Below are 25894 nucleotides of genomic sequence, written 5' to 3'. Positions count from 1 at the left end.
AGTACCAAAAGGTGTAGGTTAATATTCAAGATATATTTAAATTAAAATGATTTTTTATTTAAGAAAAAATATAATATAGCTGAAAATATGACATTTATTACAGATTAGAAATTAGTGTTCTAATGAAACTTCTCTAAGGCTTTAATAATGTTCCCTCTATAGGTGTGTCAACAGTCCTTCTTTAACAGTCTTTCATAAAGTAAGATAAAATTCATGCTAGCACAAGTGTTCTTTCCCCCTTATAGCTTAGTTCAGTCTAGTAGCGAAATACCCTAGAAAAATGTCACCCCTGTTGTCATAATTTTTAAAAAAAAAAAAAAAAAAAAAAAAAAAAGAAAGGCTGGAATCTGGCATTCATTTGTATAGCTAATACCCTAAGGGGGGGGGGCAAGAAGGAAGAAACAAAACCTCAGTAAAATGTTGCATTGTCAAGAATCAGAATAACTGGCACAGGTGCAGCCTAAGTCAAAGAGTTCAATTTCAAAATATCTCCATCTAACATAAGGCAACTAATATTTCAGTCTATTATACAAATTTAGCCATTAGCCCATTTTGGTACCATGATTCTCCAAGAACGTACAAAATATCCTCTAAAAGAAGTGTGAACTGGTGTTTTCCAGTGAAATTTTCCCATTTCCAATTCTACCACACACCATCAGGAGATGTGACATTAAACAGAAAATATGAGAACTAGGTATGTAAATACATGTAAATATTATTTAATCTGATATCTGCAATATCGTGGCCTGCTGAAAAACCCTAGTAGGTTCAGAAGGAGAAGAAAATAATCTTAAAAAAATAGCTGTAATTTACACACACGAAAAGCAGCAACAATAAAAATAATCCCTAAAGAGACCTGCTAAATACAAAAGCTACTTGTTCATGTCAACTTGAGTGCAGGGGTGTACAAATCACAGTTATTGTCAAGTTATCTAACTAAACTTTCCAATCTCTATGAAACACACTTTGCCCACTTACTTATCACAAATGAGAATAGCTGGGGCAAATTCTTTATGACTCATTTTAACAATTTTTTTTTTTTTTCATCTTCGAAGTAAAGAACAAAGAGAAGATAAAACGAAACACTGCACATCATAACTGTGATTGTAACATCACAGGTAACTATGTGAAATGGATGCAATGTCAAACCATATTGGTTGTCATACAATGAAAGCAGAGGGAGTAAGAGCACCACACTACTTTAGATAAAGAAGTTAGCTGGAAACTATTGCTAGGCTGCCCTACTGCAAAAGTAGACTACGTCTTCTCCAGCCTAGCACTTAAGCTCATCCTAAATTATTTGAGACTAATTTCTCACTGGAAATGCCTATCCTTCACTGTCTATGAAATGCCAAAAAATTAGTAGCTTCAGCTCAGGATGCTTTGAAATCCACCTGTAGCTAAAACCAGATTGTGGGACATTGATTTTGTTATTTGTATTCTGGCATCCAGAGCCAATCGAAGCACTGAGATAGAACTCTTTTTACACACGCAGATACAAGGGAGATTTCTAAAGGTGTGTATTATCAGAATAACATTTAAAAGACCTTCCAAAACCAGAGGAAATTTGTATCTGCTGGATGACACATAATAGGTAAAGCAATCCCTGCCCCAGCTTTCTCAGGGCTGGTCTTTACAATCAGTCTCACTTTTCAGCCCAGCAACTGGCAGGTGTTGGACTTGCAGAACCCGGCATCACCATTCCAGTCTCTAGAAAAGTCTCTTTATACCTTTGAGACTTGATCCCTGGAGGACCCCATCTGCCCTGCCCCAGCTCCAAACCTTCCTCCCAACTAACAATGTTCAGGTGCAATCTCCCCCCTTAAGGACTCTACCTGACCCAACAGGCAGCAGCTCGGACACTGTCTTATAAATAAAACTCTTCTTTTCTGCTGGCCAGCTATAAAATACCTTCAATACTACACTTGTTTGCTGAATAAATCTTATCATTCTGCCATTTTTCTATGTATGTAATGAGGAAAAAGCCAGAAAATTCCTGAATTCTTCTGGCAGCAGGAGAAAAAAATTCAGCGTGTCTTTGATCAAATCTAGAGTAGCTTCAGACTTGGTTTCAAGTAAACCTGGGCTAATTCACTATCAGGTTTTCTTTCACTAAATTAATCATAGCTGCAAATCACAGCCAGTTTAAGCCAATTTTGCAACACCTGATACCATAAATAGCAGAACTGTACGTGTGACTCCTGGATAACAATTCTGTTCTCTGGTGCTTCTGCCCAGCATTTAATTTGGCCATATATTCATATTGAAAAATAATAAGAAAAAGTTTGGGGAGTGGGAATTATTTTTGTCTTCTAAAAAGCATAGGATGTGTACTTTCTGAATGAAGCAAGTGGCAGGATGTGTCCTGTATGAAAATTTTTTTCAGCTCTCCATTTTAAAATGGGAGATGGATTCAGCAGATGGAAAGGGAACAGGTTATAGCTTAGCAGGCAAAAGATTATTACAATCAATTCCTATGTTCTCCATCTATGCATTCCACCTGATATGCCCACTACTGTTGTATATATAAAACCCACCAGGATTTTTTTTAAATTATGTTTAAATTTACACCTAATCATCCTTTCTTAGTTTTACAAGATTTTTCAGCTTGATGTAGATATATATTTTTTTCATCATTACTATTTACAAAAAAACCTCCTCAATAGCTGCATTTATACTGCAGTTTTAAACTCAGAAAGCACTAATGTTTCACATATTATTCCAAAATAGCAAGGCAACACTGAATTAGGAATACTACTATGTGGCAAAAACAGTTTATCAGTCTTAAAAGATTTCTCCCTGCAATTTTTATAAAATAATAAAAAATGTTGTCGTATTTAAACCAGCCATAGGCATGCTCCAGATTGCTTCCCTTTTTCCCCACACACACACACTAACCCTAATTAGTCACAGAGTGTATTCACATTTTGTGCAGGTACTTACTCTGCAAAAAGACCCATAACTTCCACAGCTTTAATGTTAATTAAGTAAAATCCAATAAAAAATTCTATTATCACTTAATACATGATCAATAACTGCACAAGAAGTACTGCTCTGTTAGTCGTGACTGCAATCCAACATGGGACTGCACAAAGGGAATCTCTAATAAATCACTTGTGTTAACCGGGGACACTACTTTTACCACCAGATGCAACTGGCTGGTCCCAATTAAAGCCTAATGAGTAAAAGCTGCAAACTTCCAGTGGGGTGTGGCTTGTTTCATTTTAAAGAAACATTTATTTGTTCATTTGTAATACTTAAGTCCTTTCCATTCAAGCACTGAAAAAAATCAGTCTTCCTTTCTTTAGGCTGTTGTACCTTGTGCAGGAAGGAGTTTATAAAACTTCGACAGGAAACTACACTTTAAAAAAGTAGAAAAGGAGCAAGATGCAAAGAGAAGATGAGAGAAACATTAAGGAAGAATGAAAACTAAGCCATTGAGCAATTCATTGCATAGTGGAGAGATGGATTACCTGAACACATGGAAACACTAAAAATAGATTTAGAAATAATCTATAAAAGAGATGTGGAATCAATAGAAATAAAATGGAGATCAGTACAAAAAAAGAGGAAAGAACTGAACTGTAAAGTAAAAATTACTATAAACAGGGTGGGGTACAAAGGACAAGAAAAGAAAACGGGCAAAGGCATATTAAAATTTATGGGAAAGGGCATCTGAATGTGGTACCACTCAGTTGTCCAATAAAAGCACCGCAGCATTTGTCCAAATACTATACAAATTCTTGACACCTGCAAATTAAAGTGCGTGACACAGACTCCAATATATCAAACTGAAAGGGTTCTAGGAGAAAGGACAGTGAATGAAAACCTGAGAGACAGGTATTAAATTACAAGTTTGGCCATTATCTTCCTACGAGAGATGAAAAATGGGAATATAATGCCTCCTACCTTGTTGTGAGGATAAAACTCATTAATTATCATGAAGTGTTCACACATTACATACAGTGCTGGGGGGGCAATAAGCAAGTAGAATCTAATTGCTGTTGTAGGATAAAGAGTACAAAAAGATATATTACTGATTGATGGACTAAGGGGTTACAAATTGATTGTTTTATCCGAAAGGCTGAGAAATCCAAAGGCCAAAGAACAATTGATATTCACGTGCCTTTTTTAAAAAAAAAAAGTCCAAGCAAACACAGTCATTAGATTCAAAAAGGCCCATAAAGATGACAGATGAAAAATGAGAGGGAAGGAACTCCTGAACACAGCACATAACGAAGGAAATAAAACTATACTGCAGCATATTAACATACACCAGAAAAAATACACAGAATTTAAGTTAGAAGATTGTTCTTCCGATAAAGCTATAATTTTAAAAGGATGAGTGGAGACAAATAAGATCTGGCAGGCAGGACCTGTGAGATTAATTACTTCTAATTCTTCAACATCTAAAGGTTAAGATCTAAAAAGGTCTGTTATAGGAACCTGGTCACCAGAGAGAAACACACTCCTAGAAGTGATTCTGCTGACCTTAGACGCCTATCTCAGATTAAACCGAACAACTCTCTAGAGATATGCACAGTGACTCACTTAGATATCTAATTTTTAAAAAATACATTACTGCTACTAATTATTCCTACTTACACTGAAAAACAAATATAATATCATGTCCTGGGATTAAATGAAGGCTCACAGCAAAGAAAAAAAAATATGAATGTTAGAGACAACAAAGAATGGATGGCAAAAGCAGTTTTACTAGGCAGTGCTTTAAGGATGATTCTATTAGGATCTCTCTTTAAAAAGATGCCACCCAGCTACTCTCAAGTATTTTTTCAGGCAGGACTGGGGAGAAGTGTCTGTGGTGTTTGCATACATACTTGAGACCTGGATGTAGATTTTCTCAGAAAAATTCAGATCACTGACCATTTTATGCTTACTGCTTTTTCTTTCAGGTTAGATTACTGATCACAGTGAACAGACACTAATACAGCTATTTCCACACTTAATGTGCTTTATCAAAGAGTATTTAACTGATTATTACCACCTTAATGAGATGCAAATAATCCATAAGCATACCCAGAGCTTTTTATTCCCAACAAAGTGCTACAATTTGAATAATTTTTCTTTTCTTGGATTCCTAATCTGCTTTATCTAATCATCCTCAACTTTCCTGATGAAGGAAGAGAATTCTTACATTTCAAATTTTTAAAGAAATATTTGCATAATAATTTTAACACTAAAAAACTCAAGACACAGAAGAGCTTTTTTTAGGAGGTGAATGTTAGTGATTCCTGAAATACAGGGCCTTTTAAAGAGATATAAATCTGCATGTATAAATTACATCTCTAAAATAATTGGGCTTTCTCTATATTATAAATACAATTTATTTTTATTAATAATTAATACTGATATTGCAGCTGAAGGAGGATAATGTTTAGCATCATTATGAAACATTCACCTTTTCTAAATAGTAAGAATTATAGAATCATTTAAGTTGGAAAAGATCTGTAAGATCATCAAGTCAAACCATTAACCTAGGACAGCCAAGTCTACCATTGAACCATGTCCCCACATGTCACATCTCCATGTCTTTGAAATACCTCCAGGAACGGTGACTCAATAAGTATCCTGGGCAGCCTGTTCCAATGCTTTACAGCCCTTTTGGGGAAGAAATTTTTCCTAATGTCCAATCTAAACCTCCCCTGGCACAACCTGAGGCTGCTTCCTCTTGTTCTGTAGTCTGTTACTTGGGAGAAGAGATGGACACCCACCTTGCTGCAACCTCCTTTCAGGTAGTTGTAGAGACTGATAAGGTCTCCCCGACCCTTCTTTTCTCCAGGCTAAACAACCCCAGATCCCTCAGCTGCTCCTCACTGGACTTTCTCTCTAGACCTTTCACCAGCTTCATTGCTCTTCTTTGCATGTGAGGAGGCAGAAATTGAGTATGTATCTATAGGCTGAACAAATCCAGCCCTTAGCAAATATGCTAAACCAATTTATCAGTGGCTGAGATATCTGAGACTGACCTCTCTTTTCATGGTGTAATTGGAACTCAGGGGAAACTTGTTAATGGTATCTCCTTAAGTGAAAACATTTGTTCTGATCAGCTAGCCAAGAAATCTTAAATGATTAACAGAAAGCACACGCTCTCAAACAACCAGAGTTTATAAATACTGTACTTTCTAGGTATCTTTTCCCTTTGTATTGTTTTCTAAACTTAGAATTTAATAAAGAGATTAAAAGCAAAAAAAATAAATCACAAAACCTCCTTTTTTTTTTTTTCCTTCTCCCTCTTTACCCTTTTGTTTTGAGGACTGTTATGAGGGAAATATAAATACCTACTTCAACAAATATAGCCCTAAAAACATACTGCCAAGTCAAACAGAACCACAGTCTCTATGCTATATTTTTATATTTCACACAGTCTAGACAGCACAGATCTGCAAAACATTTTAGCCCCACTAAGCTGAAATTTGTAGGGCTTAAGATTTGTCATTGTGATTCAAAACATTTCAAAATAATCTAAGCTGGTGTTGGGTTTTGTTATTGCACTCTGTTTTGCTGATGCCATGTTACAGTGTAACTTGACTTTTAACAGATTGGCCTTGACCCACAAGGATCTATTCTTAACTTGACAATAGAGGTTATTATAAACTTCATTCCAAGAGTTCAAAAAGACATAAAAACTAATAAAACTGAAACAGAAATACAAATAGGACACCTGGTGGTATAAGGGGGGGGGGGGGGGGGGGGCTTGTTTTTTGTGGGGGCGTGTCTGAGGAAAGTCAGAAAATGAGAGTAAACTCTGGAATGGTATTTCCTTTCCTGCCTTGCCTAACAGACTTGGAATTATGTTTTATAAGCAGTCACTTCCAAGACCTTTCCCAAGATTATTATTTAATCATACGAGATACAGCAGGGTCTTCTACTTCACACCATAATCTACCATCGCTATATGGTACATTTACATTAAAAATCCAACAGTTAAGCTTTCTAAATCTGTTTCCAGAAGTGATTAGCACCTGCAGTCCTAGTGAATTTAATAAGAAAAGACCAATGTATTTCAAATTTAGGTTACTTTTAATGAATTTTACTGAAAACATGCACATTTTAAAACTCAGCACAGTAGAATTTGTTGCATCACAACTCCAATACCCGTAACTCTATATAAGCATATCAAATAGTTCTGCTTGACATGATCTATGTACCTTCTTTAATTGCCTTACAGCAGAAGCATCAATTACAATAGTAATGCCATCAATCTCTAAAGATTACTTGATTAAAAAGTGCAAATGAAGCATGCTGGCAATTCTGATTAATGTATTTACAAATTTTTTTTCTATGGTTTTATAAATTAAAGCTGTAATGAAGACAAGCAGTTGTATTATCTCAAGTGAAGGTGAGGATAACTTGTCTTCTCCCTAGAAGACATTAAGATTTCTAATAGTTAAAGCTAGCCAGGAAACTTCAAGACGAGTTTTAGTAGAAACAGGAACTGAAATATCATACATTTTGTCTAAATATTGGGACTGGATTTTCAATTTCCCCAAAGCTTATTACATTCATAGGGGTTATCAGAAAGGGCATGAGAATAGTTACTCAGCAATATTTTACATTTGCTTTCCTTTCATGTAAAAAACATGTAAAAAATTTCTTACAAAGAATACAGAACAAGATCATGTGAGCGTGGAAAACAGGGCCAAAAGATGGTTCCTTCAAAGAAAACTATTTACATTTATCATTTTGATTCTCCAGTCCTGTAATTATGATTTTATTATATTTCAAAAAGGGAATGATGATGCTGTCTGGATCTTTTTTCTCCCAGTATATTCCCTGCCTGATCAGTAACTCAGACTGTATGAGGGAAGGCAGACTGAGAATTAGAACATAAAATATTTTCTAACTCTTGAAACTTTTGAAGACATTTCTAAGTTTCTTGGTTTATTGCTTCCACAAAATATTTAAATGATAGTCTTAGAGTTTCATTAATATTTTCAATCCCTTAATTTTCTGAGTTTACAGGTAATGAAACAAAAAGAAACATATTACTTTTACTTACATCATTCTGATCATCTTTTGCGTTGTAATAGATTATATCATTATTCTGTAAGAGAAACAAAAGTAATTGTTAGTTTGAAAGTAGAAAATAAAGTTTGCTAGCAATTTTTATTAATATCCATTTTAAAATAAAGCCACGTTTATTTATACATTCTCCTTGAAATATGATGGAATCAGACCTTTGTTGCTCTCTTGTTGCGTGTAATATTTCACATGCTTGTGTTTAACTTCATTCATTTAATGCTTCTTCCCTGATAAGCAATGTAAGTCACTGAAAAAGCCAGCTAGAAAAATATAGACAACGCTGGGCAAAATCCAAAGCTCATAAAAGACTTTCGTAAACTGTTTCTTTTACAGACATTTGACTTCTTCACTCCGCTGTTATGTGATTTATGCACCATGACGTCTAGCAGGCAATAGATACAACACATGGGCAATGCTAAGTGGGTTAAGTATTTCTTGCACACACATTTATTGTTATGTTCATCTCCCACAGTGAAAATAAAGTCTGGGAAAATACATCACTGGAGAGTCTGACTGTTGCATAGAGCGGATCCTGGCAGCTCCGTGGAACCACTGTATGATGTAATTCAAGCAAAGCAATGAAGGAGAAGATTACTAGTTTCCATGAAAAAATCAGTCAGAAGCTCCACACAGTGCAATGTCTACAGCTGTTTGAAAACATAGGAAATCTATGGAATATGGTTTTGCTCTCTCGTGACATATTTATGAACCATTTAAAGCCTTAAAGATTAAGGCTCACTGTAGCAGCTTTCCACTAAATAGAATTGATGTAACGTGCCCTATACAATTTTGAATGAAAGTAAGCAATTTTTGTGTGCTTTTCTATATGAAAGCCAAATATGTACATAGTATTTTTAAGTCCCATTACAGATTTTGAATAAAGAAAGAGAAAAAGTTACATTTCTCCATGTCCAGAACCTTGTTTAAAAGAGGCAATTGGCAGTTAACCTCCAAAAATAGCCTTAATTTATAGTTTCAGTTCTGTTTACAGTAATAACTTTGGATTTATGTTTCTAAATAAAAAGTGGACCAGAAAAAATGTTTTTCTGTTATAGATTCCAACAGAAAGGATTGATTTCAGTAATCTTTTTTCAAGTGGGTAAGCCAACAACAATTACTACTTGCACTAAAAAAGTACCATGACATGTGCTACAAGGTAATGCAGTTCATCTTTATAAATCATCGTTTTCCTTACTCCATAAATAATGACATCATTCATTCTATCCTTTTTAACCTTTTTGAGATCCTAACATGAAATATATTACAGATGAGCTAAGTGCCACTTTGAGGTAAATGCTATTAACACAGAATCATAGAATCATCGAATCGTTTAGGTCAGAAAAGACCTTTAAAATCATTCAGTCCAATTGTTAACCCAGCACTGCCAAGTCCACCACTGAACCATGTCCCTAAGTGCCATATCTACATGTCTCTTAAATACCTCCAGGGATGGTGACTCAACCACTTCCTGGGGCAGCCTGTTCCAACACTTAACAGCCCTTTCAGTGAAGAATTTTTTCCTAGTATTGGATCTAAACCTCCCCTGGCACAACTTGAGGCTGTTTCCTGTTGTGCTGTTGCTTGTTACTTGGGAGAAGAGGCTGACCGCCACCTCACTGCAGCCTCCTTTCAAGTAGTTGCAGAAAGCAAGTTATCCCCCAAGCATGCTATTCTCCAGGCTAAACAATCCCAGATCCCTCTGCCGCTCCTCATAAGACTTGCGCTCTAGACCCTTCACCAGTTTCATTGCCCTTCTCTAGACATGCTCCAGCACCTCAATGTCTTTCTTGCAGTGAGAGGCCCAAAACTGAACACAGTAAGTTGAAGTCCCCCACAAGAACAAGGACTACCGATTGTGAGACTTCTCCCAGCTGTGTACATAGTATTTCAGCTGCCTCTTCATCCTGGTTGGGCGGTCTATAACAGACTCCTACCAGGATATCTGCCTTGTTGACTTTCCCTTGGTTCTTACCCATAAACTCTCAGCCCTATCATCACCATTATTAAGCTGTAGAGAATCAAAACACTCCCCAACATTCAGGGCTACCCCACCACCTGTCCTTCCTTGCCTATCCCTTCTGAAGAGTTTATAGCCATCCATTGCAGCACTCCAGTTGTGCAAGTCATCCCACCACGTTTCCATGATGGCACAATTCTATTAGGCCTTCTTTTGTATTGACTCTTATTTAGATATCAGTCTATTTCTCCACCTCCTCCCCATTTCTCAGGTTTACCATAACGGTATATGTTGTCATAGAATCATTTAATGTGTAGGATTTTAACACTGTCCTCTAAGTATACACCTTTGTTCAACTAGTTAAAGAAAATTATTCTTTGTTGTCACAACTATGTTTTCCCCTGTCTTTTATGTTCATATTTATTTGTTTAAATTGGTCAAAGCTGGCATAGCTTTGCTGTCTACTTCTGCTGGACTAAACAGTATTTTTTAAATTACCTATTAAAGAATTATGTTTCAGAAACACGATACATTTACAAGTTAATTAAAATAGCTGCCCACCCCACCCAACCCCAGTGAATTAGGTATTTTCTTAGGCTATTTATATCTGGTAGTTCATTACCCTGCCTGGAAATATTACCTATTTAATGCATAAACTAACACTGACATTGGTCATAGCTCACTACTCTTAATATAGAAAATATGAGATAGACATCCCTACAACACACTGAATGCTGTACAGTTCACAAATTAGATTTACGGATCAGTTAGATCTTTAGAGGACAATTTTTCATAATTTAACCACTTCTAGATGACAAGAATAAATTGCTTTGTTGCTGGTTCTCGAGTCAGTAGTTTAGTTATTTATTAACTTCTTGACACAGAATTTGAATCTTCCCATTGTTACACACTTCTGCCACCAGGTAATACTGCACACTTATTCAGCAAGCCTAAGATACAATGTAAATATCCTAGAAATTTACTTTTGTTCTTCATCCAGTAATGCTATGAGAAAGAGGGGCAAATACTGTTACTTCTGTTCATGAATGAAGGGATTTAGTAAGGCAGTTCTGAAGATGAATTTATGGAAGAATGCCTTTAGGAGACCATATGCACAAATTAGAAACTTTAGCATAGCATCAGTATACAAGTTTACAAAATTTACAGTTGGAAATTTGAAGGGTAATTTTCACTGTCATTAATTTCCCTTTCAAAGCAACAGTTTCAGTACCTGACAAGGACAGTCCAGGTCATAAACATTTTATTTGTGACTCTTACTATTTTCTTTTATTCTATCCTAATAATCTTTTGTTGTTGTTCCGCACTTTCATTAATATTATTTCCTGCTGAAGTTAGATTGTTCCATTGTCTCTATATTGCTTTTTATTTCATTTGTACTTTGTTTCCCACTTTGGGTATAAAACAATTCCAATGAGAAACACTACATATTGGGTAGTATTAATGGCTTCCTAAATTTTACCACACAAAATCCAAAGTTTCTGGTCTCTGTGAGGTTTGTAGCTGGAGATTTAAAGAAAAACACAGATTCATCAAACTGAAGAAAAGCATGGGAAAATGCAGTCTTTTAGAATATCTGCAGAGGAAATTTGGATTCACACCAACACCAACACTTGTATTTTGATTCTCTATGGAGCAAGTTTATAGACACAGTCTATTGATTCAACTAGTTAAATGCCTAATCTCAGTTCATGATTATGTGAATGGAGCTGAAACTGGCTTGTCATCACAGGAAATAATACTTTTTTTCTACCAAATTCTTTTAAGAACAACACAAAGGGATTGCATTGCAACAAGACATACCTGACTCTACAGATAATTATGTAAAGTAACTAGTAATAATATATGTTTGTAATTTTGTTGGTAAAAGCTGTACATTCTCCTTTACCCAGTGACAAAGATGAAAACTCTTTGTCATCACTGCCACGTAATGGCTTCTGTAGGAAAACTTGCTCTGTATCTCCTATGCTACAATTCCAAGAATTTCCATGAAATATGCACCCCATTAACTGGTCAAACCTCTTTTTCAGTGGAAACTTTGTATATGTGAATTTTGAAGTATCTGCTTTTCCACAAGAGATGTTTGTATTTCATTCAGGAAAGAAAAAAAAACCCAAAACCTGGAGATCTTAGGATCTTAACAAACATTCAGCACTATCTATTCAGAAATGCTGTTTTCACTGAAGCTGTGATTAAGATTATTTATGCCCTCAGGTATGTACATAAGGATTCCTAGAGACTCTGTGTAACCTAGATCCTGTGATGTGGCCCAAAATGGTGTTAGGCACACAGGGGAGATTGAAGGCCTGAAATTAATTCTAGAACTATGTGAGACACTATAATGAACTACCTGAAAATAAATAAATTATATTAAAAAATAGGGTGAGAGGGAAAAACCAATTTTCTGCAGCTTTTCATATATGAAGAAATTAATGTAATATGTTCAGACAGACATCACAAATACCATTTTTTTCTAAAAGTAGCAGTTCCAAAACAATTGTAAATAAAGAAGACAATGAACTCCCTCAGAAAGGAAAACAGAAGACTTTTTAAAGGTCTCCATACTTGAAACATTTTTTTCAATGAACCACTGGCGGCAAACCTAAAAGTAGTATAGTAGATTATACTGCAAATATATATTACTGAAAAATATGATTATTTGAATTTCGGTTTAAAATAGCATACTTCCCATGACCTCTAAGTATATTATACAAAATGTGTTAAGGCATCCAAGAGGCAACATATAAAAGCTCCTTTATATTGCAGTTGACCTTCTAGTAGTGATACCTAAGAGGATTATTTTGTTCTGCAGGTAATGAGGTAGAGTAAGAAATCAAAAAATGAGAAAAAAACAAGCCATATTACAAATATATGTCTGATTTTGACTGTTAAGTTTAAAAATAAGTTCTTAGAAATACAGATACAAATTTGGAGAACATTTTAAAATCATATCAATCCCACACATTTTTTAAAACACATAGAACACTAATGAAAGAACTGGGAGTTCTGTTGCTCAGCATGCAGCAATAAAAATACTAATAATACCGAATAATTTCATATTTCATAAACATACTGGATGAAATTAGTGTCAATGCCTATAAATGCTAAAAAAAAATTTCATTAACTGTTGTAAAATCTATCTGCATTAATTTTAAAAAACATTTTCTTGTATCTTCTTGGATAAAGATGTGCATTAAAAAAAGTCCACTCTAATACCTTTAGGTTAATTAAGGTTTAAACCCAACCTAATAAATCCTATGACAAATAAACCAGGTAGTTTTAGTTTAATCCCTTATACAGCCTGACATGCAGTTTAAGGCACAATCAGACTCTTCAGAAAAGAAAGCTAAATATGGCCTACCACAAATTAAAAATGACAGCTATTTCTAAAAAGAGTAACTTTAGGGAATGAAAGTCTGCAAATAAGGGAAAAAAGGAAAGAATGTCAAGTATTAACAACCTCTTTTGTTATAGCTTTGTAATTTTACGTAAAGTGAAATGGCACAGGTAAAATAAGGGGATTACCAGGTAATAACTTTATTTTTTCCCTTCAATATCCATGATTAGAAATACTGATTTACCTTCTGGCTTTAAAGTGAACACAAAGTCAGGCAATATAGTAAATTAGTTGCAATTACTTTGAATGTGGGCTTTAAGAAATGGATTATAAAGTGCATTTCCAACAGGATCTTGAAATAGGACTTAGAAACAAGATCTTTTAAAAATCGAAGTATTTTTAATTAAAAAATTACAAATATCAAACAGTTCAATAACATCCCAGTCTAGATATATTTCCCCATATTACCCATAATATGGGGAAATGCATCACTTGGGTTAGACATTTTTCCCCAAAACATAATCTGATCAAAGAACTACTTTCTCAGAATATTAAATTATATACACTAATTAAATCTTCCAGATGTGCACCGTAATTTATGATAAGCCTTTTTCATCAGATCTGTGTAAAGCGTTTTTCTCAAGATTCTACTGAGACTAATAATTGGAATGAAAAGATGAAGGTGAAGATTACGGGACATAACATAAAGGGGAATTAAAGGTACTGCATACTCTTTGTCATGGAATACAGTTTCTTTTAAAAGGTGAGAAAGATCAACTCATTCAGCATCCATTTACAGGTTATTCCTTCACTGAAATTATCAATTTGGAAACCTTCAAATTTATTGACAGTTTTCATGAGATGGTCACTTGTCCATTCACAGATGCATCAGGGTGATAAACGAGTAATATATTAATCATCTGTAAGCTATACAGGGGGACTAAAACATAAACCCTCATATAAACAGATAATTTATCAGACAAGTAATGTACAGATACAGATTCCAGAAAAATATACACTATAAAAAAAAAAAAAAAATGCATTTTCAAGCCCTTGACATCAGTTCTGTGGGGTTTTGATCCAAAGATTGCAGTGCTGACAGTGGACAGAATTGAGGTATTAATTGAGTTAAAAACTGAGATCGTGAAAAAGTTCATTGAAATCTGAACTTGGAAGAACCTAAACCTCTGGAAGTACTTGAGTTTCAAACATTAATATTCTCTAGGTATCTTAATATCTTATTTCTATAAGGACCTTTACAGAACCTGAGGCTTCACATCTCACAGAAATTTAGACCCTGCTTCATACCTTCACAGTCAGGACCCATAAACTGAAGCCTCTCACCCCTGTAACTTGAGGTGATTCCCATTATTGAATACATCATTCTTTTCAATATGTAATAATCAATGACATCCAAATACATTAGGTCAATTAAGTCACAATTAGTAAATGGAATGGACACTTGCTCTGCTATTATCTCCTCTTCCCCTTTCTTTCCTTTCTTCTGACCACGTGAATAGTATAGTTTACAGGGCAGGAGTTTCCTATTTAGAAAAATTACTATGAACGTTATTCTGAACTCTGAATTCTGCATTAGAGCATACCATATAGCAAAATCAGTATTTGCTTCCTTTAATTTGACTGATGATATATTTTGTGAAATACATTTGACAGAAGTGGTCCGGTTAAAACTTTGAAACCTATACAGTGAAAATAAAACTGAAAAAATTAAACCCACAATGTTTGTGAAGAAATATATTAAGATAGCATGTATTTAAAAAATACAAAATCTATTTAAATGCAGATCCTGTATTCAATGAACTCTTGTTGAAAGGTAAGTTATTTTACCAAATCATGGTATATTTGATGGTTTATGGAAGGCACAATATGAAAATACTTGTAACAGTAAATATGTGTTACAAATAGGAGATCATACATTATGCTATTATAGCTTTTGAATACTTAACAGCTCACAGGAGCATCACGTCCTTGCCTTGATCAAGAGCCAAGTGCAACGAGCCATGGCCAAAGGCACAAGGCTTTGTGTACACACAGCAGTGCAAACAAGGTGTGAATTTAATGAGCCTTGGTACAGACTGCACATCAGTGAATGACAAGGAACACCTGAAATGCTGGAAAAACATAATTTTAGGGACTGACTTGACTGGTATCCTGTGACACTTTCCTATAAACCCCCCAGTAACAGACACTGTAGGGAAACACTGCCACGTGGATGTCTGACATGCCAGGAAAGTCAGGCATCAAGGTGGAACCAGCCCGCATTGGTGGCAAACCACTGCCCGGAGCCCAGAACTGAGACTGGCCAGAGCAAGCATCCCACGTACCCCAGGCTGGGTTCTGCCAACTCATTGGCACTGTGACCAGTGCAGGTCTCAGCTAACGTTGTGCATGGTTGTGTGTGTGTGTGCAAAGGTTGCGCTGCCACAGCCCATCCATCACTCAGTCCACTTAATAACATGACCTTCACAGCGACATGTTATCTCGTGTTTTTTTCCTCACTGTGACAACATCCAATTACATGCTGATTTTAACCATGCCTGATTTAATTTGTCTTGTGCAAATTACAATTAGTAAAGCTGAGTAAGAAGGTTTTTATACCATGTTCAAAGCTCAGGAGAAAACCCTGCTATTTTATACAGAGTAAAAAGAGTTGGGGTTTTCTTTTATTTTCTCCTCCCAGTGTCCATACTATGCTACATTATACGTTACTTAGAAAAACCAGAAGTAGTTAAAAGCATTAAGTTTGCATGCACAGCCTCAAAAAGAAGGATAAAATATACTAGAAAGAGTACTCCTGCCTTCAAATCTCTAGAACTGTTCATAGAAACTGTAAAGAATAGGAAAAAAATTTCCATGTCAAATAGAACTCATCAATTTTCAGCTAATTTTCACCGTAAGATTGTTACAAGAAACTGCCATTGGATTACTTAAGCTGTCAGAATGATACTTAACTTCCTGAAAAAGATTAAGAATGCATTTTAAGTACTAACTGCAATTTGACTGTAGAATGAAAAAACAAAAGCGGTTGAATGAATCAGTTTAAATGTAATTCAGCCCACAAAGTGATGAGAAATACCTGTCAGACAACCTGAATCAGATTTGTCTGTTCTTCTGAAATAACACAACCCATTCCATTAATAATTTCTGCATAAAGACATACTATATACTTAATGGCCAGTGATCAGCAGACAATCTTTGTTGGACATGCAGATAATTAGTAACACAGCAATGGAATTTTGTTAATTTGCCTACTGGTAAGGATAGTCTTTGTCTTAATGAATTGTTTTTAACGCTAGGGATTTTATATTATGTTTTTAGTGCAACTAGTGGACTAAACAAATCAAATGTCGCAACCAATTAAGTTGCTGGGGCTTTTTAACTGAATTATCAAAGGCCAAATACTTCATGCAGGAAGGAAGAACTAGTGGTTGAAGATTTAATAATGCAAAACCATATTGATACTACACTCTGGTATAGTTGATTATAACACAGAATTACTGTTTCAATTAGTCAAACTGAAAAATTCTCCTCAAGGTTAATATTTTGATGTACAGTAAAACCACAAGCATCACTATGCAAGACTATATGCAAACATTAACCATGTACTAAAATACAGCTACAATTCAGCACATCATACTGACATGGGGACAGATGCCAAAAGAACATAATTTTAAACTTCTAGCCTTTCAGAATTCTGCTGCAACATTCCTGCAGTGGAATACTTTATTCTTGTTATACTCATCAATCATTTTCATATTGGTACGACATTTGGTGAATGGAAACTTGTACATACCTAGAAAATGGAAAATTAACTTTCAAGCTGGTACCGTCTTCAAACCTACCAAGACTAATTTAAATGGAAGACTTAGTACTTAGGAAAAACGTTGTTAGAGTATATTCCTCTTTCTAATAAATACTGGACATGTTAATATAAGGTTCTCTGTACCTAAGACTATCAAGCTATCTGTTCCCACTTGGCTATGCAGCCTTTTACCTTCTGTTACTGCTCAGTTTTCCTGACAAAACAGATACCAATAGTAACAGGTACATAAGAGTACTTTAATTAAACATAAACATCTTAGAAAATAATTAGACATGTCTAAAAAGAACCATTCTGTTCATTTTTTAGAAAAGAGGTAAGTTTAGTAAGGCGAGTACCACAAGTCTACAAGCACTTGGGAAGAAATATCAGGGCACCCATTAGTAGCAGGACTTACGTGTCAAAGCTATTAGAATTTATATTTTTTAATTTATTTTCAGCAGATGAAAAGTTGTCTGCATTGAGCAGATGGAGAAATCTGTCATTTCTGAAAATTTAATTTCCCCCACAGACTTTAATGGGAGAAAAGAAAAACAGGCTTTCTATCAGGAAATTTCTGTTTTTCTGGCAGTCTGCAATCTATTTGTGTGGGTTTGTTTTGGATTTCTCTCAAATAAAAAGTACCAATTAATTTTAGAAACATTGTGCTTTATTTGTTTTCTTCCATCCTATGTGTACCCAGCAGCTAAACTACCAGCCAGGAGCTCCACATGTAAGGTAGGACTATGGAGAATAACTCTTGGGATAGGAAATTCATTCCATCTTTGAATGGCATTATTCAGTAGAACAGCTCTATATGACAAAAATAAGGCTAAAGGCATTAACAAAGCTTCAGCTCCAAATTTCTACATTGAGGATTCAAAGGACCAGTGGCAGGATCCCTGATGCAAACCGTATCACTAGTAACCAGCGGGGCAGGATAAGAAGCTCTTGCTCTTATATCATCCCCATTATTTTAAGAGTCAATTACTTGATTGTCTAGACCCGCATCCATTTGAAAACAGTCCTGAAGGTTTTAATCTTATTTACCAAATTTTTTAAATTACTATTTTGCAATTGCAAACATTGTGGATGGTTTATTTTTGAAGAAAAATATGATATAGAAGTAGCATAGCAAATACCATCCACTTTGCACCCAACTCACTTCACACTATGTTCCCAAGACTTTTTCAAATAATTTTATTTCAGTCTGAGCCAAAATTTGTTGAAGTCAATCAAACAGACTCTGGAACAAGCCCAGTATTGGACATATGTTTTATATTATGAATAGGAAGTCACATAATATTACTACAGTCCCAATGGACACAAACAGCAAAAATCAATATACACTCCCATTCAAGTAGAAGAAAAATATATAATATGCATCTGGCCTATCCTAGCAGGGGGATAACAAACTGTAATGATTCAAAAAGTTATTCTCTCTTTCCCCTACCAGCCAAACGTCCCTCATTATTCTTACTGTCTCCCCAAAGAATAAAAAAAAAAATCTAGGATTTTATGTATTTGCATGTGTCAAAATTGAACAGGAAAGAAAACGAAAAGGAGACTCTTCTGGACTTACTGTGTTTAAAAAAATGGCTACATATATAAAGAGATACAAATAACCATCTTCCATATTCTTCTTCCAGTCATCTAAGTCGAAAGCAAAGTAGTCAGGGACAGCCCTGAGACAAAAAAAATCTTTTAAATCCTTTTTAATTTTGGTAAATACAGTCTTTCAAAAGGTTCAGGAAACCACTAACCTTCTCATCACAGTAACTTCCTCAAAGTATAAGCATCTGTGAATAGCTTCTTTTCATATGGCAAAATGCAATCCATTACAAAGGAGATTTCCAGGTGGGAAAATGAAATTAATTTGTTAGCAGCTAATTAACCTCTATATCACACTATCTAATCTGTTTAATTAAAGCAGCAAAGTACGTTTATTTTAATTCATTCAGCATTGCTTTCTATAGCTGATAAAAGGACATAAAAATAAAATAATAAAGAAAAAATGTCTAATCTGATTGCTTATTATCTAGATTGTAAATACTTGGACTAGTATAGTACAGGAGCCTAGTTAAAAAATTTGGACATGAGCTTAAATCAAATTCATAGGAAATTGGCATTCTGAATTCATACTTATGTAAGCGCTAGGATGCAATGAACTAGGCTACATCTTTTGCACGATCATAACTGAACATTGAAAACATGCCAGTTCTCCATCTCCAAAAAATCCGCAAAAAATCTTTCAGGAAATTATGTTTCACTAAGTAATGGGTAAACCTGTAATACAATTTGTCCCAAAGAAAATTAGTTTACATTTGTCACATTGCTATTCTATTAATTATAGCCAACAAATAGGATCATGTTTAGGAATGTTTCAATTAGCAGTTACAAAATATTTACAAGGAATTAAAATTTAGGCATATAACACTACAGCGGAGTAAAAACTCAAAGAGTACAGCTTCTCAGTGATCCATAATGGTGACTGAAGACACAAGGAATATTCCAAGGCTTCTTAAACCCAGCTGTGCACAGAGGTCAGCAGTTCCTAGGATATTTCTCTGGACCTTCATCATCTCAAACTCCAGAACCTAGAACCTGAGGATAAATGCTCATGCCTGTATTTAAAATGACATTTCTATCACTTTTTGCATGCAAATTCATATTCATATTAATTTAGCCCACATTTGGAGTCAGTCAGAAGCTTATAAAACTAATTAGTGCTGAGCAGAGCCACAAGTAATGAAAAATGCTGATAGATCACAACAGTAGATGAGGACATTCAGTGAAGAAACCTTGACTCACTGCTTATGTTTTTATCAGACAACAGCCAGGTAAGGTAAAATGTATAAAGAACAGACTACACAAAAGTGAACTACACAAGCCATGACTGCCAGTATTACACAAGTACATTTATACTCTCCTAATCCCTCTGACTTTGTAATGTTTTAAGCAATTGTTGGCCATAAGTAAATGAATTATAACTTTTCTATTTCAGTAATTATGAACAAATATATAAAATGCAAAGCACGTTCTTAATGAGCGTTTTTTTTTGCTTTTGGCAATAAAATGGAAACTATCATCCTATAAACAAGGTTATTCTCCCTTCCAGTTCCACACTTGTACTCTCAAAATAACCTAAATGTATCCAACGTAAGTCTAAAAAACTTGCTCACAAGCAATGTCATGAAGCATGCACTGAAGCTATGGAAATCCATTGGTACAATAGGTCAGATACAAAAAGCCCAGATTTTTAGACTAGAATGCCTTCCTTGAACTTTTATTCAAAGTTTGCACACTGAGTTTTAAATCCATCATTTACGCTCATACTTCCTTGGGAACTGCACAACAGTTAATGACATTAAATCAACAAATAATATGAGGGGAAAAAAATAGTTCATGGGCTTTTGTAGAATGTTACAGGAATATTGAATTATCAGTGCTGGTAATTATTTTTAAACTTGACCAGGAACCACCATGTGATCTTAAAGACTATGAAGGCAAGGAATTTAAACCCAAAAGCAGAATTTGCTTATAAATATGGCCATTTTAGCAAGAAATTAAGTTTAAAAATAAAAAGCAACCACATTATTTCAGTATATGTTTGGGTCCAAACAAATTAATTTGAATTTGTGGTTCAATCCCTTCAATATTTTATTAAGCTAATGAATATAATATATAGCAATCTATATATAATATACATTAATAAAATGTAAAAATACTTTCCCTACTGAAATGACACCAAACAAAACCAAATAAGCATTATCAAAACAATGCTTCTTTCATCCTCCTCTTTACATTTTCACAGAAAACTGAGATTTAATTCTGATAAACATTGAAACGTCAATTAGTACAAAATATGTGTCTTCATCTTACTTTATAAAAAATGCTTTGAAATGAAAGATGAAGATGTGTAATTCAATTTTGTATTTACATACACACATTTGCTTTGAGAATATATCCAATGGTTGAAAGAATTCCACAGAAACAGAAATTTCCTCCTCTATTTAATTTTCTTCTCTATTTCTCTCTTCACAAAGAAATCATACATGGAAAGGAATATATTACACAAAGTCACTGCAACTAAATTCTAAGCAAAAATACCCAGACAACATTAGTTTTTTTAAGAATCTCACTGGAACAGAAAAAATGTCTACATTTTGCATAGTTTCCTTAAACTGCAGCTGTAGAAGGTTTTATATATCTTTCTATCCTCTTCCATATGTAAAAACTAAAATACAAAGTGATTATAAATAGTATTTCTGCAGGAAAATTAAACACACTTTTTATTAAGCACACACTTTTCTTTTTTCTTAGTATTAAAATACTCTGTAACACAAGATTAATGAGTTTTCATATATAAATTCTTAAAGTCTGATCCAAACTTTGGATCACATCTTACACAGCTGAGACTGACCTGCGAAGTTAATGATATCAAATAATTTTTTTAAAGCATTTGATTTCTTTCCCTGTCTGTATCAATTCTTTGTTTGGTTTACTCAATCACTTAAAGTGTGTCCGCAAAAAAATAAAGTTACAACATACAAAAAAGTAATTGCTATAACATATCTTATACAATTTGCATGAAAATTAAAAAGAAACACCAAATCTCTTCATTTCCTCCTAAATGTGAAAAGTACCTTTCCAAAAGGTAATAAAGTTCAAAATATGTCAGGCCATGTCTTCTTTTCAGACAGCTTTGGTTCATGCACATGAAAAATACGTCTGGCATATTGGCTGTTAATTATTTTAATGGGCCTCTTAGAAAGACAAGTGTTACCTACTTTGTTAAGAATTTGTTTTAAATAATTTTGCTAGATCTCTAATGTCTTAGAAGGCAAGTAACTGTGGACAGCAGTTAGCAGGCTTTAAGAAATATCCCATGCTCACCTAATTAATAAAGAACAGAAGGAATCATAATTTAATTATTCAGCTTTGACTTCCGTTTTGTGCATGTCTTGCACTCCATCACTGCAATAAAGTAAATGTACATGAGTACACCTTTTTTCAGAAATAGTTCAGTAGCATGAGACAATCCAGCAGCTGGAAAATGTCATTCATTTTACTATTTAACATAAAATGATGAAGATTTTTCCAATTAATCACTACAAGCAAAAGGACTATATAAAAATAATTAAATTATAATTACTTTTCTACTTAATTATTGGATATGTTACACTGGTATGCTGGAATTCATGCAGAAGAGTAGTAAGATTTAAAAAGCTGTAACAATATCTTGCTGTTATGTTTTCATTCTCTATCTTAAGAACCGCACTAAATGAAAAGGTATTTGTGTTTCTTCCACAGATAGCAACAGGGGTTTTCACTTGCCATGTATCTGGTGCTCATGCCACAAACTGCAAAGAAATACAGAGACACAAACTTCTGAATAAGCTGGTTCAGATATGAGAGCAGGCTAAGGTGCTTGGATGAGCATTTGCACTGATGTGACCACAACCTGTTCAGTTTCAGGGAATCCCACACATCTCTTGACAGCAAACTCTGCAATTTAAAAAGATTTCATATTCTTTTTTTTTTTTTTTATACATAGTGAAAGAGTACGACTTCTTTTCAGCACCCAGACCTCTCATTTTCTAGAGCCAGTAGAGGGGATCTTTTTTTGGTTTGCTTTTTTCCTTTGTACTGTGAAACACAGGTAAATAGGACCCAAACAAGTGTTCTTTGAAAACAGAGAACAAACAAAAATAAAGGAAACCAGATGCTAGGAGAGATGCTCCAACGGTTCAGTACTAAGCAAAACAGAACAGTCCAGGATACAAGTAGGAGGGGAAAAATAAACAGAACCAAAAGCAGATTCTTCTTTAATTGTCTTGTGTTTTCATATAACTTAGGTAAACTAACTTCTACCAGTAAAAATTGAGAAATAGTAAAAGTAGTAATAGTAAAAAGCAAGATGCTCAAACACAAAGTTATATGAAGAAAAGCAAGCAAGATTAGAAATTGATGTCTAAAATGCATTATGGTTTATTTCATGTTTTTATTTGGCAATTTATCTGGAATTGTGCATACTACCACAAAAAAGGATTGTATATTTTTAACATGGCTGTAGTCTTTTCTTTTTCTTCCCCTTTGGAGAAATTCCTTTTTCTTTTGGGTTTCTTGGGGGTTGTTTTTTGGTTTTTGTTTGTTTGTGTTAATCTTTTCTCTTACAGTAAAATAAGGATAAGAGCTAATGGCATCCTATATACACCTTGCAACGGTAAGAGCAGTTAGAACCCAACATTTGCTAACATTGACGTAGGGACAGGTAGTCTCACTGGGCCCAGCAGGCCTTCAGCGTGGCACCTGGGGCCTCCTGGCTGCCCAGGAGCCCTGTTTCAGCTCAGCCCAAGTCTCTCAGTCCCTGCCTCGGGGTCGCATTAGCAAGGCCTGTCTCCAGCCCTGCCTTGGCCCCATCTCCTAGATGGACCTCTGCCCAGTGACAGGCCCCTTGGGCGTACACTGCAGCTAAACTGCAGCTCATCACTTTCCCTATCCCCATCCCTTTTTCCTTCTGATGGTAACTCCTAGATGGACCATGAATTTGGTCCTTCACTCATCATGGCTGGAACCACCAGTGGACCCCGTTATCAGCACACAGCTTTCAACCAGGCCGCCTGCAGCTCCGGCTGCCCAGCTTTAGGAGGCCGTCCCTCGGCCCTCACTGCCGCCTGCACGTGAGCATCTCCTCCACTTCCCAGCTTTTTCCAGCCCTGCTGTAGCCACCTTCCAAACTTCTTTTCTGAGCCTAACCCAAATTTTAAGTAAATAATGGTACTTATCATCGCTTACTATATTTTCACCCAAAGTTCAGCCATCACTCAAACCATAATCTCTGGCGTAACAGAAGATTAATATTAGGTAATGGGAACTTTGCAGATGAACTAGAACAAAGACGTTTCAAATACATAAAATAACCATTTTCTGTCTCAAAGAACTGAAGTAAGCCAGTATCACCACCTTGATACCTCATTTGCTCTCTACCATTTTATTTTACTTACAAACCTGACAATGTTATTTTGTAAGCTCAGATCTTAAGTCCATGGCTGCTTTACCTGACTCCACCTGCACCCCCGTGATGAAGAACAGAAGCTGTAGGGTTTTTGTTTGCATCTTTCTTTGTTTTCCAGTTTTGTACTTTTTTTCTTTTTAATTGGAAAGAGGCTTTGGAATATCTGTGCCAGCATTTTTCCCCGACTAATTTCCATACTTATAAAAGAAAGGCCACCACATTGCCTGTTTCCACTCACTGCTGGATAAGAAGCTTTAAAAATTGAGTTGTAATAATATCAGATATTATTTCCCTTTTATTTAAATGTAGTCATTTCTACCAAAAATGCCCCCATACCCTCAGAGGCAGACTAAGCACAGGCAAAGCTGCCAGCTCTACAGTGCATCCTATTGCAAGGGCAGTGAAACGTAGCCAAAGGATGCTTTGACTATACCAAAATCATGGAAAGCCACCCTGGTGGCTGCTGTCTGTCAGCAGGATGGAGAGAACAGCAATCTCTCTTTGGAAGAATGCTCTTTTACTTAAAACCAGTTTCAGCCCAAGCCTGCACACGTGCTCCCAGCGGCATGAGCAGCAAGCCTGGCTCCTGGGAGATCACTTCTGATGTTCCAGTTTTGCCTGTTTCTTCTGACTCCCCCTAATCCTGCCCAGAGGCAGAGGTCAGAAAAGTCCTGCTTTTAATAACTCAGAGGAGGAGTCAGCTGGTTCTGAATTTGCAGACCTTCCTAGTTCAGAAATTGCACACAATTTCAAAAATACTTTAAAGTATATAGCTCTTATTTTAGACAAAGAATTATTGAAGTTCACAGCATCCTAGCATTCCTATCAGAATCTGTGTTAACACATGTAGGCTTGGGCCCTTATACTTTGTATAATTCACTTTAAAATTCTTGTACTGCTCAGCACTTCTTTGAAATTCATCTCTTTTCTGGAATTCGGGTTGGACATAGGGACAAATAACAGAAGATGTGAGGAAAGGCCAGTGAGAGAAATTCTGAGCAAGAGAAAAAGCTAGCTATTGTGAAAGGTGAAAATAAGGCAGGTATTTGATGAAAAAGATGGGCAGTCAGAAAGGTTCCGGCTTACTTAACCAAAAAGGTTACTGAAAAAAAGAGCTTAATACTGGAAGAACATAACGAAGAAGAGAATAGAAGTACATTGGAAAGAATATATTAAACTGATTTGAGTTTGAAGAAATGCATCATTTTTTCTCAAAATTTATCCTGTAATGCCTGAGGGCTATTTCATCTCAGCTCTCAACAGCACCATTACACAGTATTACAGAAGCATGAACTGAGATTTCAGAAAGCCAAAGGAATGAACTCTTAAAACACTACAGGTGCTTAAGAAGGGATAATTGAAGATGGGAAACTTGGGCTGAAGAGGAAAGAAGAAGGGATGCTGCAAAAAAAGGGTGAAGTGTCTTGTCAAGGATGATGCCATGGTTATATCCAGAAAAGACACAGATGTAAAAACTGAGAAGAAAGGCAGAAAGCAATTGCAGCAAAGAAGTCATTCCTAAACCTTTCCCATCAATGGGCTTCTTTCCTCTCACTTCCCTTTCCCCTTCTTTTCACACAGTTCAGGGTAAAAACTTTGCTATCTGCCCTGCCAAAGATTGATTTGTTTTGTTTTTACTTTAGGAACTTCACTGAATGTGATGGGCTGATAACTCTCACAGCTCCAGAAAACTATATAAGC

General features: G+C 35.3%; 1 protein-coding gene across 12 annotated transcripts in view; it reads right to left on the bottom strand.

Moving 5' to 3' along the window:
• CACNA2D1 (calcium voltage-gated channel auxiliary subunit alpha2delta 1) overlaps positions 1 to 25894 on the bottom strand; it is a 433696-nt gene that overhangs the window by 194611 nt on the left and 213191 nt on the right. For all 12 annotated transcript variants that reach the window (XR_003561824.2, XM_027811464.2, XM_055712038.1 and 9 more), the window contains exon 5: positions 8021 to 8065. Coding sequence is in view for 11 of the 12 variants with exons in the window: in XM_027811464.2 (XP_027667265.1) it covers positions 8021 to 8065 (45 nt within the window). In the remaining variant the exon portion in view is untranslated. The remainder of the gene's footprint in view (positions 1 to 8020; positions 8066 to 25894) is intronic.

The sequence above is a fragment of the Falco cherrug genome, chromosome 5 (assembly GCF_023634085.1).
Source record: "Falco cherrug isolate bFalChe1 chromosome 5, bFalChe1.pri, whole genome shotgun sequence".
NCBI classification, from domain to species: Eukaryota; Metazoa; Chordata; class Aves; order Falconiformes; family Falconidae; genus Falco; species Falco cherrug.
The sequence above is the reverse complement of the archived record's forward strand: the minus strand, read 5'-3'. Positions and strand labels throughout refer to the sequence as shown.